Source organism: Guyanagaster necrorhizus (genome assembly GCF_019112545.1).
Source record: "Guyanagaster necrorhizus MCA 3950 unplaced genomic scaffold BT62scaffold_36, whole genome shotgun sequence".
Classification (NCBI taxonomy): domain Eukaryota; kingdom Fungi; phylum Basidiomycota; class Agaricomycetes; order Agaricales; family Physalacriaceae; genus Guyanagaster; species Guyanagaster necrorhizus.
In genome coordinates, this window is record NW_025064915.1 from 123,116 (window position 1) to 137,065 (window position 13,950).

At 48.0% G+C, this 13,950-nt stretch overlaps 6 protein-coding genes across 6 annotated transcripts; 2 read left to right on the forward strand and 4 right to left on the reverse strand.

Annotated features, from left to right (window-relative positions):
* Positions 1-427: 427 nt before the first annotated feature.
* Positions 428-1,987, reverse strand: BT62DRAFT_474258 (uncharacterized protein). Its single transcript, XM_043181081.1, has 7 exons — positions 1,738-1,987; positions 1,519-1,682; positions 1,278-1,472; positions 1,155-1,228; positions 1,021-1,100; positions 816-967; positions 428-763 (listed from the first exon to the last, which is right to left on the reverse strand). Exons 1-7 carry the CDS (start codon positions 1,844-1,846, stop codon positions 680-682), a joined length of 858 nt encoding a protein of 285 aa, XP_043035086.1. The 5' UTR covers positions 1,847-1,987; the 3' UTR covers positions 428-679.
* A 630-nt stretch (positions 1,988-2,617) lies between these two features.
* BT62DRAFT_474553 (uncharacterized protein) lies at positions 2,618-3,363 on the reverse strand. The gene has a single exon (XM_043181082.1). The coding sequence runs from the start codon at positions 3,188-3,190 to the stop codon at positions 2,714-2,716; it is 477 nt and encodes a 158-aa protein (XP_043035087.1). The 5' UTR covers positions 3,191-3,363; the 3' UTR covers positions 2,618-2,713.
* Positions 3,364-7,238: 3,875 nt separating this feature from the next.
* BT62DRAFT_923190 (uncharacterized protein) lies at positions 7,239-7,990 on the reverse strand (the record flags this gene model as incomplete). The annotated part of the gene is made up of 2 exons (XM_043184481.1): positions 7,239-7,475; positions 7,532-7,990. The coding sequence occupies 2 exons, from the start codon at positions 7,988-7,990 to the stop codon at positions 7,239-7,241; spliced, it is 696 nt and encodes a 231-aa protein (XP_043035088.1).
* A 2,173-nt stretch (positions 7,991-10,163) lies between these two features.
* Positions 10,164-10,558, forward strand: BT62DRAFT_1011392 (uncharacterized protein; the record flags this gene model as incomplete). The annotated part of the gene is made up of 3 exons (XM_043177780.1): positions 10,164-10,204; positions 10,277-10,403; positions 10,457-10,558. 3 exons carry the CDS (start codon positions 10,164-10,166, stop codon positions 10,556-10,558), a joined length of 270 nt encoding a protein of 89 aa, XP_043035089.1.
* Positions 10,559-10,700: 142 nt separating this feature from the next.
* On the forward strand, positions 10,701-11,883 carry BT62DRAFT_1079940 (uncharacterized protein; the record flags this gene model as incomplete). The annotated part of the gene is made up of 4 exons (XM_043179543.1): positions 10,701-10,874; positions 10,928-11,066; positions 11,113-11,306; positions 11,664-11,883. The coding sequence occupies exons 3-4, from the start codon at positions 11,122-11,124 to the stop codon at positions 11,881-11,883; spliced, it is 405 nt and encodes a 134-aa protein (XP_043035090.1). The 5' UTR covers positions 10,701-10,874; positions 10,928-11,066; positions 11,113-11,121.
* A 665-nt stretch (positions 11,884-12,548) lies between these two features.
* Positions 12,549-13,747, reverse strand: BT62DRAFT_1011396 (uncharacterized protein; the record flags this gene model as incomplete). Its single annotated transcript, XM_043177781.1, has 6 exons — positions 12,549-12,610; positions 12,666-12,750; positions 12,811-12,975; positions 13,037-13,111; positions 13,229-13,517; positions 13,575-13,747. The coding sequence occupies 6 exons, from the start codon at positions 13,745-13,747 to the stop codon at positions 12,549-12,551; spliced, it is 849 nt and encodes a 282-aa protein (XP_043035091.1).
* Between the last annotated feature and the right edge of the window lie 203 nt (positions 13,748-13,950).

Here is a 13,950-nt window from a genome sequence, read left to right on the forward strand (position 1 = left end):
TGGTATTTTGTTGCTGCGACTATAATTGTTTGCTCCTTTTCTGAATCTTGGATATTAGATGCTGGACGACCATCGATCTATTTCCTGGCTTAAACAAGGCCTTTGAGCTGGAGAATAATGGAAACGAGAGAGAGCTTTAAATGGTCTCTCGTCTATCTGAGCGAGGTGGATATCAGCACTGTAACACAGGACAGATCGTCGTGTGTGACGGTGAATGAGAAAATGAATGATTCAAAATCTGACCGTAACAAGAAGTGCGACTTCGTTTACAGCATCGATAGAGTTGGACTGGAAGACCATGTGCTCGGTGGGCGGCTCCAGAATGTCCTCAAATGAGGGGAGCATGTAAACGTCCGTAAACGAAGGCTTTACTCTCCATACTACAGGCGAGAATAGTTTCTTGTGTATATTAAGTATCCCCCGAAAATCGCAGCACGTCTGTGTATGGAAAATGATGATGACATTGGTGGGGAGAAAAAGGTTTGGTCCTTCTTTTCCAGCTCATCATTTCGCTCCACGTCACACACACACTTTTATCCCTTCTCCTCCCCTCCATCTTCCCAAGTCGATAGTTATGTCCGGATAATGACATAGTCGAGCTCCTGCTTGGTGTAACCCAAGTCAAACAGGAAGATCTGTATACTAGAGAGCACTTAGACAAGCATCAATCAAAGCAGGCCTACGAAGAAAACCTCCGGCGTCCTGATTCACGAGCGGTCTTCCGAGCATAAGCGCGAGTCCATGCTCTGCACCGTCCCGCGTCCTGGAATTGAATAGATCAGATGAATGAGACTGTTCTCGGTAATTTCGCTAACCCTGCTTATGCCTTCAACCAAGTTCTTCCGCTCCGTTCGAAATTCGGCTAGACGCTGAGGCTGGACTTCTAGCTCCTTCATCCTTGCTTGGGTGTCCATGATGTCAGAGATCCAATAGTAGCCGCTGCGGGCGTGCTTTTTTCGTGGTCCAACTTTAAAGATGGAGTTAATTAGCGAAATAGTGTGAAAGACGTTGTAGCATTACCGTTGGTGAGCGGTATCAGGCTCAAGACATTGTCGTTGACATCGGGGAAACGCCTTGTTATCCTTGATGCACATATTAAGCTAACGGGGTTGATGAACTCGTGTACAGCGCCTGTCGAGAATGCATTGACGTACTTTGACTTTAGGCATCGCTTGCAGACACGTCGGCGAAGCATCCAGTCAACAGTGGCCTTCTTTGCTCGGCAGAACTGATACTACCAGGTTAGATGGGTCCTTACCAACACAGTTATGACCTACATCGCAGACTGAATTCCCACATAAAAGGTTCACCCAACGATATTCAGGAATTCCGTGAAGGGGTTCGCTTACCCCTTCAGCTTCCCTCGCCGCCTTCCACACAAACGATACATTATGCGCAGTCAAAATGCGACAGAAATTTGCGTCGACTCGCGATAGATTGATGAGGTCTCGAGGAAAAAGCATGCCAAAGATCTGCCGACGTTGGGCGGTGGTCGGAATAACAATATATTCGACTCACCGTAAAGAGAATATCCAGCGGCATCGTCGTTAACAGACTGACATCTCGCTTTTTCCCAGTTTTCTTTCGTTCTGACTCTGTAACCTTCGTTATCTTTGTTCGTTTTCTAGCTGTTCCCATATTTGGGATCGTTGGTCTTCGTTTGGCTGGACTAAGCTTCAACTCTGCTGCATTCATTTCAGTACTTGGAACGGCTTCAGATAAACGATCATTGCTCACCTCCTTCGAAATCGTTGTACCTCTCGCTGTCCTCATCTCCGAATTGGGGCTCAGCGAGACTCTTTCGTTTAGAAGGAACCGCCGTTTTTGCAGAGCGTCTTAGAGGCATATTGAAAGAAAAGAATCTGTTGAGATGACGGTAGTCGGGAAAGGGGCCGGTTCTTGATTATGAATCAGAGGCGTTGTCTCGGAAAAGCCACTCTGCTCTTTTCGGTAGAAGTGCAGATATGTCTCCCAACTTTTGGTTTCCCCTGCAGAGCCCGGACAGGCATGCCATACTGGATATTGTGAATCCGAAAAATATATTCCGAGTAAGATGATGTGTATTAATAGCATGCAAAGGGAAATAGGTCTGACCATGAGCCGGGCACACCAACGGTTCTGTCCAGAAAGTAATCAATTAGTCGTATCAGGTTGAAACTGACGAACGCCTACTGCAGCCACAGCTGACGAGTCCTATTACTGGGGCCGTGAGGGAACTCTCAGATTCCACGATATACAACAGCGGCCGTTGTGCTTCGAGCATGAGTGCACCAGGAGTCAGAAACAAATCACGATCCATCTGGGGATCGTCAACAGCCTGCCTACGCAAACTAAGCAAAGAAAAAAAGAACAGTAAACAATATTTACTCATACATCTCGGATATGCTGCGTGTCCTCCTCATACGATTTGACGTTATCAAGGTCATTAGAGCAATGCTGACAGTGGAAAACTTCGGTGGGCCAGGCAGAGGAAAATCTGTATGCCTCTTCCACAAGTCGGCGCTCCCTGGCCTCGTCGTCCGGCGTAAGAAGACGAAAATCAGCGTACAACATATTGTCCTTTTTCAGCTAACATATCAGTCAGCTGTGGATAAAAGATAGGGTAATCCACACCCACGCATTCGTGCCATGAGAGGATAGGACGCCCGCAACACCCATTTGTTCCGTCGTCGGCGAGACCACATACGTCGATGGGATCGTCCGTACAAAGAAATTAGAGATCCAGATTATCCATCTCCTCCGCGCTTGTCATAGTAGGATTACAAGAAGCTAGACGTAGTAGAGAAGCAGTCACGGCGGATCGCTTCGTATCAAAGAAGAGTTCCTTGTTTCCCAGTTTGCCATACAGATCATCGACGTTCGTCGCCCAATCTTGGTAATATATTCTCCCTGGTCTGCAAGAGTTAACACGCCGGTGCCACCAAATATCTGCATTTGTGATGATAGCACCACAGCAGCGTTTGCAGGAGAAAACCGTTGTTGCCAACTTCAAAGGATCGATGTGTCTACTCTCCTGAGGCGGGACCATGGCTCGCAGCCTAGATTCCCTTCGCTGCTGCCAGTCCTCAATCAGAGTGGGGAGTTCATTGAGAGCATCGGCAAAGCTGGCCTCGGTGACGACGTGCTCGATAGGCAGCTCCAAAATGTGCTGGAATTCGGGGAACGTACAAACGTCTACGAACGAGGGCATTTCTCGTTATACTACAGACAAGGACGTTTTGAAAATGCTTTCGACAACTTCAGCACGCCTGTAGAGCGCCGCACTACGGGCCGCTTTGAGTTCCTGATCTCAGTTCTCCTGATCGCCGCTTCCAGACGTGGATGCATCCTGTTCCAACCTTGATCACATCAGGCACGGATTGAATTGAATTCTAAGGACGCTAGAGGATGGCGGTAATTAGTCGAATATGTGTGGAGAAGTTTAGCTGTACCATCCGTGAGCGGAATCAGACTCAAAATGTCATAATTGATGTTGGGGAAACGACTTTTAACTCTCGAAAACGCATTTTAAGCTAACGGGGGTTGGTAAACTCGACTAGCGAGAATGCATGAACGTACTTTGCTTTCGAGCATCGCCTGCAAACGCGTCGACGAAGTTTCCAATCAACAGGAATATTCCTTGCAGGACATAACTGATACACTGGGTTAGATGAGTGCATATCAAACAGAGCAACAACTTACGTCGCAGGCTGGAACGCCAAATAACAGGTCTACCCATCGGTATTCAGGAATTCCTAGAGATGGCTTGATTCCCCCTTCAGCTTCCCTCACCGCCTTCAAAGCGAATGATACATTATGCGCAATCAGAGTATGACAAAAATTTGCGTCAACTCATGATAGATTGATAAGGTCTCGAGGAGAAAGTAGGGCAAAGATCTGTCAATGTTAGTCGTTGGGAGGGGTGGCAAAGTAATGGAGCTCACCGTGAAGAGAATATCCAGCGGCATCGTCAGTAACGGACTCAGATCTCGCCGTTTCTTTCTGGTTCACCTTCGTTCCTCTGGAATAGACTTCAACACTGATTATCTCGAAATTCAGAATGCAGAATGTAGGAAAAGATGACCATCGCGCACCTTTACAGCGTCCTCGTTCGCGTTCCCTCTCGTATTGCCAATCATCGTCTTCGGGTTTGGCAAAGCTCTTCCGTTTGGAATTTTTGCGGAGCGTCTTGGCTGCGTATCGAAAGAAATTAATTTGAGATCATGGTGGTTGGGAAGCAGAGCCAGGCTGTCATTATCAATCATTTGTAATCAGACTTGTGTATTCGTATGGGTCCCAACTTCCTCACAGTTTACTCCTGTTTACTCCGGACTTCCTGGAGACCTCGTGCTTACAAGCGAAGGCAGCCTTGAAGCCTAATACTGCCAAAAGAATGCGAAGGAGGGACGAAACAGAAACAGAAGAATACCAGGAAATGATGTCGGGAACGACAATTATTAGGCTACGGCGACACCATGGCTACCCTATGCAAGGTCGGTCGGCAGCCCACTCATCGTTCTCAAGTTCTTGCCTATGTGTTGATGACGAAATTTCTGCAATTCTTTATAGGTTTTTGACGGACCAGTGACCACTACCCAGTACAGCGGGAAATCAGTCTGTAATATACTGGCCCGGGTCGATTCATGTTTTCCCCAAAAACTCCTCGGCGTCACTTGCACCAATCTTGACGGTTTTTTCTCTGGATCAGGCTCCCATGTATTGAGGATTCGCCATCTCTATGAGACAGGAGCTCGCCTGTTCACTATGTTAGAGCCTCCAGGATGATACGTGGAGGATTAATGCATAAATGAGCAGATAATTACTGGATGGGCGAGCAGAATTTCCAGGGTACGTGTCATACATTGACTATATGCGCGACAATTCCGTTAATCATCCGCCGGTACCCTACAGGTAACTCAACAGGGAATCTAGCATGCACTACCGAATCCCCTCAGATCCGTGTCAGATTCTAATTTTCCGCTTTGTACCGTCTGGTAAATAATCACCCGTCTCTACGAGCTGTGGTCGCTATCGGTGTCGTAGCAGTGTGTTGATTTCTTAGAACTTGTCAGTCACCTCGACAATGTCTTCAGCCTCGCTTCCTCTTCAGCAAGACAAATACCGAATCCACTTTGGCCTACAACGCTGAGAGGTAACAACATATACTCATCTCGATGGTGGAGGGCGACTTGAAAGAGGTTTACCTTTCATCTGCACGGTCTTCATCTATCGACAGCTTCAAACCTTTCCCTGGCTAGCGTTACCGCCGGATATTTTGATGAAATGCGATGAGGTTCCCGTCGCTTCCCTTCAACGTGACGACGCTGAGATACCTACTTCTCATGTTCGAGGGGAATGTCGGACATAGCTCTTGCCCCGGTGTAGCAAAGGCGGAGATAAGTGCCACTGGCATTTCTTTTATCGACTAACGAGGAATTGGACCAAGGTGTGAATCCCCAGGAGGAGGAACAAGAGGCCGCGGAATATGAGGCACTATTTGACCCCCATTGTAGTGGCCCGCTATATATTCTGGATTTAGGTGTGTACACTTATTCGCTAATAGGACCAAGAATTGATAGTAATGGTTATTCAGATAAAGCTGAACATCAGTTCAAGGCCGTTCATCGAAGCATGAGTGCGGAGGTCGCAGAACTGCTGTTACAAGAATATCCGTTATGGCCAGCGATTTGGTAACAAGCAGCAGAAGTAACTGCTTTATAACTTATCTATCCATAATCTTCATCCAAGTCCCTGTCCTAGTATGTACAGTCAAGCTAGATACTTGCAATTTCACTGCATCTTCTTGGCACATCCTATACTCCAAGCCTCTAAGTCTTCACCTACGAGATACATTTGTATCCCTAAGGCGGTACCGTCTCAGGTTGTTGACTCGGAGGCCCTCGGAGCTACGTTCTAATCTTATTTGACGACTTTCTGAGATGATCTTGTCTGACAGGTAGATGAAAGCAAGAAGCTCAAATGTCAGTAGCCTATACTTTAAGCAACCAGCACCATGTTTCGGGGAATGTGAATCATGAAAGCCGGTAGACCCTCTCCCTTTTATATGGAGAGCACACATGGGACTTTGATAAGGTACCTCTCTGGTCTTCTTCCCGCACTGACAACGCAGGCGATGCTCCAAGTATTGGCAATTCTGTTATTAATTTATTCCCTCGACGATATCTTATCGTACCTCGTTTGCTCATCAGCAAGAGTACATTGATGACAGCCCAAGTAGCATGGACATGCGAACAGAGGTTCCACGTCCGGAGCCCCAAGATAGATATCGAAAACCCACGCTGTAAGAATTTCGGACTTAATTTTGAGCCCATATACGAATACCATCCTCACAAAGAATACCATCCTCACAAACCGCCTCAGCAGCCATGACGAATTCTTTATGGAAGATATCATCTGGAATGTCTCCCAGCGGATGGTTTGTGCGAGTGATGCTGTGGACATCGTCCTCCCTTCGGCAGCCTCTAGGTATTCCAAGAGAGTTCGAGTTGTCGTGATCTTCTCTTGAAGTAGTTGGGCATGATCTCTGCCTCTAGATAGTATTTCCTGTGGACTTGGCTTCCCAAAGTCATGGGGACCAGCATTGGACCGCAATAGTTCCTCAGCTCCACTTAGGTAGGAACTCGAAGACATGCGTCGAATCGGGTTTTACCAACGGGGATAAGCATCTTGAAGAGTGGAGATAAGTTAGTTTAAGCCGTACCGCTTCCTAGTTTATGTACCTACTTACGTTTTTTCCTATATTAGAATTTCCGGGGAGAGGTTAAGTTTGTTTATTTTTTTGCATAGATAAGAGCTGGTTAGTGGCAACGATGGCCCTGGGTTACGGTGCATGCCGAAGACAAGCTTCGACCCCTGCAGGACACAATTGTCAATTCATCTCTTTTCATCAATACGTCGAATTCCGGATGATTCATCCGGGACCGAGAGACGTAGTACCTTGCAAATGAATTCATATCCCAGTGCATTGATATGGCGCCACCTATAATGACGCCACAGAAGATGAAGACACAGTAGTACTTAGCTACATAAAGTCCTAGTACCTTTTTGGGACCCAAGTACGTATTCATAAAAGTAGATCGTACATAGATAGTCATGTAATGCAATCGTTAGGACTTCGAAGAAAGGGACCATAGCGCATACTAGAAGAATGAAATGGCCGATGAGCGTCTACGGAGCCTTAAACTTCTGCCGAAGGTTGCGACTTTCGCAACCTGGACCAATGTACAACCACTACTACCCTAGAAGCTATTTCGCCTCTCACGGTGGTGCCGCTTCTTCGCGTCTGAAGCAGGAGAGTTGGGCCGGCTCGAAGTCTTCCTCGCACCACCTGTGATCTTGTCCAAAAATCGACAGAGGGCGTTCCTTTTGGGAGTCAATGCATAGCTAGCTGGGGGACTCGGAGTCTTGGGAGGAGATCGTAGTGGTGGAGGTGGAGGTGACGCTGGCGAGTATTGGCATTGTTTACGAGATGCGGACTAAGGAAGCAGATCAATTATTACGGGTCCCTTACAGAAAAAAGAAAATTACGCACCCGCTGAGGAGGAGCGGCATGTCCTTGGCCGTACACTGCAGGAATGACGGGTCGGGTGTAGCTCTGATTTGGAATATACTGGGCCGCTGAGACGAAAGGTGGCGCAAAAGGTACATGCGGTGGCATTTCCGCGACGTAGTGAGCGAGATAGCTCGGCAGTGCGTACTGCGAGTGGTAATAGTGGGTGGCATAAGGATAGTTAGTGGCCTTGGAGTTAGTGGCCTTGGCCGCTGGGACAGGCGTCCTCGACTTGGAGCGATGTCTCGACGACGTCCTCTTGCTCCGATGCTTGCTACGGCTCCGCGGAACGTCGCCTGCGACGGATCCAGCAATGGTAGGCACGCTGGTGAAGGGATTGGTGAGATCGCTTTCGTTGGTCTTGTCCACCCATCGCCGTACACCCTGCAGCTTTGCATGGTAGGCTTGTACAGCCTCTGGGGAATAGTCGTACTCTGTCATCGTGGCAAGATAGTGATGGTCCGGAACTAGATAAGTTATCGAAAGAAGAAGGGTGAAAAACGCAGTTATATACCTGTGCGTTAATATGCCACCAAGCACGTGTAAAAAACGTTGTGACGGTCGATCATCATCATCTTAATGCCGTCTTTTGCATCATCGATGCTTAGACCCCCAGTGATGCATGATGGCCGTTGGATGACCGGCGTGGGCGTATCTCCTGTTTCAAAGATGGTCACAAGACAACAAAATCTCGCACAGTCTAAAAAAAAAGACGACCATGAGTCGACGACGGGTTAAACAAAAGGTCGAAGCACCAAACCTTCGACCGTACTCATTCCACAGGCAATGGAACATATCAGGATACTGCCGACCATCGTCCCCAGATCTTTGAGCGGGTATTAAAGAAGGCGGCGTCACTCTTAGATCAAGATTATGGTTAAAATGACGGACGTCGATGTGGACGGGCAACGTGCACATTGCGACTGATTCTTGAATTTACTCTGCAATCACCCTTGGGAAGGAGTTTGCTTGGAAACTGGAGTTTGGTATGAGGTCTGCCACGTCTGGATTCAACGAGGACCACGCGGTGTACATGCATGTCCTTCCCTAGGTTTCAAAGTGGTTCACGTTCCGTGGGGTAAGCGCACTGCTGAATGTCCATGCAGCCTTTGGGCACAGGGAGATGTCGAGGTAGGACGGTATCTGTCCTACGCCCTTTCAGTTTGGGTATCAGATTAAGTGAAACAAACAGATACAACACGAACCTTCATAGTCTTTGAGTCTTTCTGTGCGATTCATTCGGAGAATGACAAGGGTCGGCTATCGAACTAGGGTATATTATGAGGATCTAAGATACAGAAGCTAGTTATGGGCATCGTTATGCCAAGAAAAAGAGATTGACCACGAACCACGCTGCATAAGAGACTGGGCCGGCTGTTGAGCGAAGCCGTCCGACACGCCGACGTTCGATGATACCCAGTCCTGCAAACGAACGAATATATATTTGAAGCTTATGAGGGGGTCTCAGTAGTAAGCACCCGGAATGCAAAGGGGCATCCTAGGAGCCTTCACGCTGATATCTTCATTTAAAGTATAGAAACCAAGTCTGATTGGGATATGCGAGGAGCGAGCCAATGACGGCCATTGGGGGGTACAATGGTGCATCTCAGGCCCGGCCCGATGCTATCGCAGAGCTTATGGATGGCTCGCTGATTTTGAGATTCCAGGAGGACTGAATCGAGCTGCATGGTCTACCTCCGGCAATTAGCTAGGCTTCCCTTGAAGAGACATGAGATAATGGTCTTGACGTGGAAGAAAGATACCCATGGGATACGTATGTAATGATGTGGGAGACGCAGGAATGTAAGGAGAGCGAGGAAGACCGCTCGCATTCAAGCACCTAGAGGCTTAAGTATATCCATTGCTGTAAAGTCAAGAAGAGAAAATACATCGCGGTCCGGCATCGGCTCGTGACAGCTAGCTGTAACCAAATTTTCGTCAGTCTCTCAAATACGCAAAAAGTAGTAAATTACGTACTTGGGCTTCTCAAAATGCTCACGGATATGTCGAGGAGGTACTCAATTGATAAGGACGCATGTGGGATCGCGCCGCTACTTTGAGTTTCGAATAGCACCGCCATATTGATCATCGGCCGACGCGTTGTGGAGATGCAGTTCCTCCATCAGCTTTCTCTCTGCGAAAGACACTATGCCAAAGCAGAGCATTGACTCCTCATGCGTTCTTGCACATCGCAAGTCCGCCAAAAGCTGGTAAAAGACATAAAATGCGGCCGGAGTGAAGAGCTCGGACAGACGTCTGGTGACGATTGAGCACAGGGTATAACAACAGCGGGAGCTAGAGTCCAGGAGATCCAGTGTATGCATGAGGTAAAACAATCGGATAAGCCCCTCTTATAATACATCTGCAACGGGCGTTAACGAAAATTGGGCGCATATACTCAGCGTGTGTGCTACGTGCACAGAAGATTTCGGCCTCCCTCTCGGTAACCCTTTGATTCTTCGCGCGTTCCGCTGTCCTTATAGATTGGCCTGGAAGCGCCGGTATGACAAAATGAGCTCTAGGTAAGAATAGATATCCCGCGATAAATGGAATGGAGGGAAATCTCTGAGGAGGAGGGCAAGGGGTTAAAACTAGACTTTCCCAGTGTACCAGGATGTTTTCGCTGAATTGGACCGCGGTCTGTAAACAATGTCAGTACGTCGGCAAAGCCTTGAAAAAGATGAACGAACAATTGACTGACCTTCAATGATTTTGTCGTAATATGAGAGTTCCTGCTCTCGGTGTCGTTTTCACTGGGGCGTTCTGTGTGTGTTCCCTTATCTCTTCTGATGTCGGGCCGTCTCGTCTCCTACGCAGTGGTTTTGCTGTCCTACGCTTCAGACTTCCATCGCTTGTAAATATGGGCTTTGTAAAAAGTGGCTATCACGTACTTTATCGGTTGTTCAGTCCCATCCGGGGCCATCCACTGGCCCCTACCGGGCAATGGTCGGATTTTCCCCGTTGAACAAAGGCGCTATTGTGATAAAGAAGAGAGGTGCTGCGGAATAGTTATCGGTGAGAAAATAAGGGAAGAATTCAACGGAGTCTTGCAGGCATGAGTAAAGGTGCGGGTAAGGAAGTTGGGACCCATATGGATAAACAAGTCCGCTTACAAATGGTTCATAATCACTGACCTACCCTTGTTCGTCGACTACCATCATCTCATCAGATTCTCTTCTTCGGATATGCAGCCAAGACGCTCTGCAAGGGTAGCGGTGCCTTCCAAACGGAAGAGCCTTGCTGAACCCAAAAAACGGTGACTGGCAATTCGATGACGAGGACGATGAGGTTGATAACGATCTCAAACGTGGAGGGCGCGGCAAAGGTGCGCGGTGATCACTTTGTTCTTACATTCTACAGTATTGAAACCTAGTCCAGCGAAACGAACGCGAACAATTTCGAATACGGCGGCGACAAAGCAAAGGAAGGCAAGGAAGGCTACAGGGACCAAAAGGAAGAGGACTAAGGAGAAACGTGATCTGAGTCTGTTACCGACGATGCCGATATTCTCTTCACGGTGAGTTGCCTACATTGACATCTCGTCCACTGACCAACGTCGAAAGATATGCACCATGCTTTCTCCCCAAGACCTTATCAATCTATCACGAGTCGATGCAAATTTTCGTCGTACTCTGACTGCGAATAATGTATCATTCGTTTGGAGGGCGGTGAGGGGAGGTGAGGAGGGAATCAAGTCACCTCGTGGAATTCCTGAGTACCGATGGGTCGACCTACTATTTGGGACGTCGACCGCGACGTAGGTTCTAACTCCGTATACATGCTCTCAGCTAATCAGGACCTATCAGCTCTGCTGTGCAAAGGAGTCCTCCATTGACTGGAAGCTTCGTCGACGAGTCTGCCAGCCTTGCCTGAAAGAAAAGTATGTCCATATATTCTCGCCAGTAGCTGTCATCGAGCTGATCGTCTCCGTTAACTTGATCTGTGCAGCAAGGGTTAAAGGACGTTTCCCTAACATTCAAGTCCACATTTTGAGTTTAATTCCGCTCACTCATAGTAAGACTGCAATCTCTCTTCGTCACGCATTACACTCAATCCCTCGTTCTACACAGGTCGATCCTTTGAAATTGGCAACATTGATAGTGTTTTCTTGCAGACGCTGCTATCGTGCTATCATCACCAATGCAGATGTTTGGCGGCATCTGTGTGCATACGGATTGCATTTTATTGGCCAATTGCCGAGTGTCGATGATCTGTATGAGAAACTTGGGAACGCGAAGCTCTCCCTTGATACGGCACGATCATCCGTAGCTGCTTCTTTAGTACGACTTGCTTCTCGTGATCCCGCTACGACGACTGCGGAGGGACATGGATAATTTGGATCTCGATTTATTTGTATGGTCGATTACCATTGGCGAATATGCTTTGTACGATAGCGGAACAGGCAATCAGTGTGACGGGCGTCCCGTCCTCTCCTGGCGCGAATGTGTGAGCGCCGGTACTCTATCCTTTTCTCACGTCTGACCACTATGCTAGGTGTAAAGAGACACCACTTACGGAGACTCTGACTTTGTATTCTTGCGCCGGAGGATGAAGCCAAGAAGAGGCGAGTTGTTAGCCAAGAATCCGGATTTCCAGTTAGCTGGACGAGGGTATTCTTCCACTGCCAGCATTGTTCTGATCATGTTGACGGTCCCGAGTCGTATGATCATGGTTGCTCAGCATCTCCAAGATATGTGAGTAGTTTTTGTTTGTCATTCTACTGTTTGTTTATTTGACTTAGGCATGGCGGTAGCGATCCCCAGATGGATCATGATCTGTTCTTGACTCCTGGTGCCGACATGCCCGTAGAACAGCGTCCGCCATTCTATATCGTTGGATTTGAAAGGGATCGGAGTCGTTTTTCCGCGTGGTTGCTACTTTGTTGACGTGACAATCATGGCATCAGCCACATATGCTTCAACCCCTTACACATGTCGCCCATTTGACAGTTTGCTCTTGTTTTCGTGCTACGGCCTTTTCTGTGAGACAATAATATGTATTACTCTATCGTGGAAATGAACGCCTTTGGCAGCTTGAATATTTCGCTTTCCTTCTTCAGTCCTGCTCGAGAGAGGATTCCAGGACGATTGTTATCTTCTTGGTTAGGGACATGTACCTGATTCGATAGGGCCCCCCGCCGCCTTACGAAAGTTAAGAGAATCCCGCATATCTGAAAATTGGAGATCAACGACTACCGCAGGCTTTCTGATGTAAATCAACAATATCTTCATAACGCGCACGAATTATTGAAGAGAGAAAACACAGGAGCCTTTATCATGGAAGGCGCCCCGGGGGTAGGGAGGGTTGGCGTTCCTTCCTAAGGATTTAGGGGGATGGAAAGAGTTATGTGGGGGCCCTCGCCCATCGCCCATAAACTCATGGTCTATCCTCCGAGCACTGCAAACTGAACCTCCTACGGGACGGGACTGCATAATGAACGGCGAAGAACATGCCCTATACGGATTCGTCAAGCAGCATGATTCTTACGCCAGTTCCCTCCTTCCCACCAACGACTACCTTGCCAAATATTTCAGTCATTGGATGGCTGATTGCTCGTTGATCCTAAGAATTTTGGAACGAATCAAGGAGAGGATAGCTGAACTCCTTGGCAAGAATCCGGTTAACCAAGTTGTAACGAGTCGATGCCCCGAGACCTTTTGCTTACCCTTATTTACCTACGAGCTTAGTATTTGATTTACCGCCGATCCCGTATATAACGTAGCTAAGGTATGCCTCAAGCGGAAGGGCGGTGGCATCGTCAGCATCCTTTGTTCGGCTTATTGCCGGGTGGCAGAAATGAATTCTGTTTGAGTGGCACTCTTCCAGTATATTCGCGGTACTCGCGTGGGTCGTCGATATCGTGTTGAACTTGAAGGTACGTTGGTGTTCATTTCGTTGAGAGCGTTGGCACGGTCCGGTTACTCCCAGATCACGTGTCACATTGCCATAGATTCCCGCTTGTCCGTAGCTACAACTGAGACTATCACTATCCATCGCCGATTCCCTCTCTTGGACCTAGTGATACGGTTCCATCGTCTCGTGTCTCGAGGTGAAGACGTTGGGTGCGGTCTTTGAGTGTGATTCGCGTGACGTAACATCATAGCTAGTTTGACACGCGTCCACTGTTTCAGCGGCTAGTGGCTCGAGTTCGGACACTGGGGAGGGCGTGCAAAGATAGGATGCCCGAGGGGTTGGCATTGGAGTATATCGACTAACTACTACATAAATGTAGTTGGAGGCTCCTGCCAGAATATCTGGGACGTCTCAAGACTACGAGACGTTTCTCCTGACCATCAAAGGTGCAGTAACAGCTTATTATCCTTCTCGATGCTTTGACGAGCAGAATCCCAGGCTTGCAGTGGCTAGACGCTGAAACTCCATATGGTGGTGGTTCTTGATCA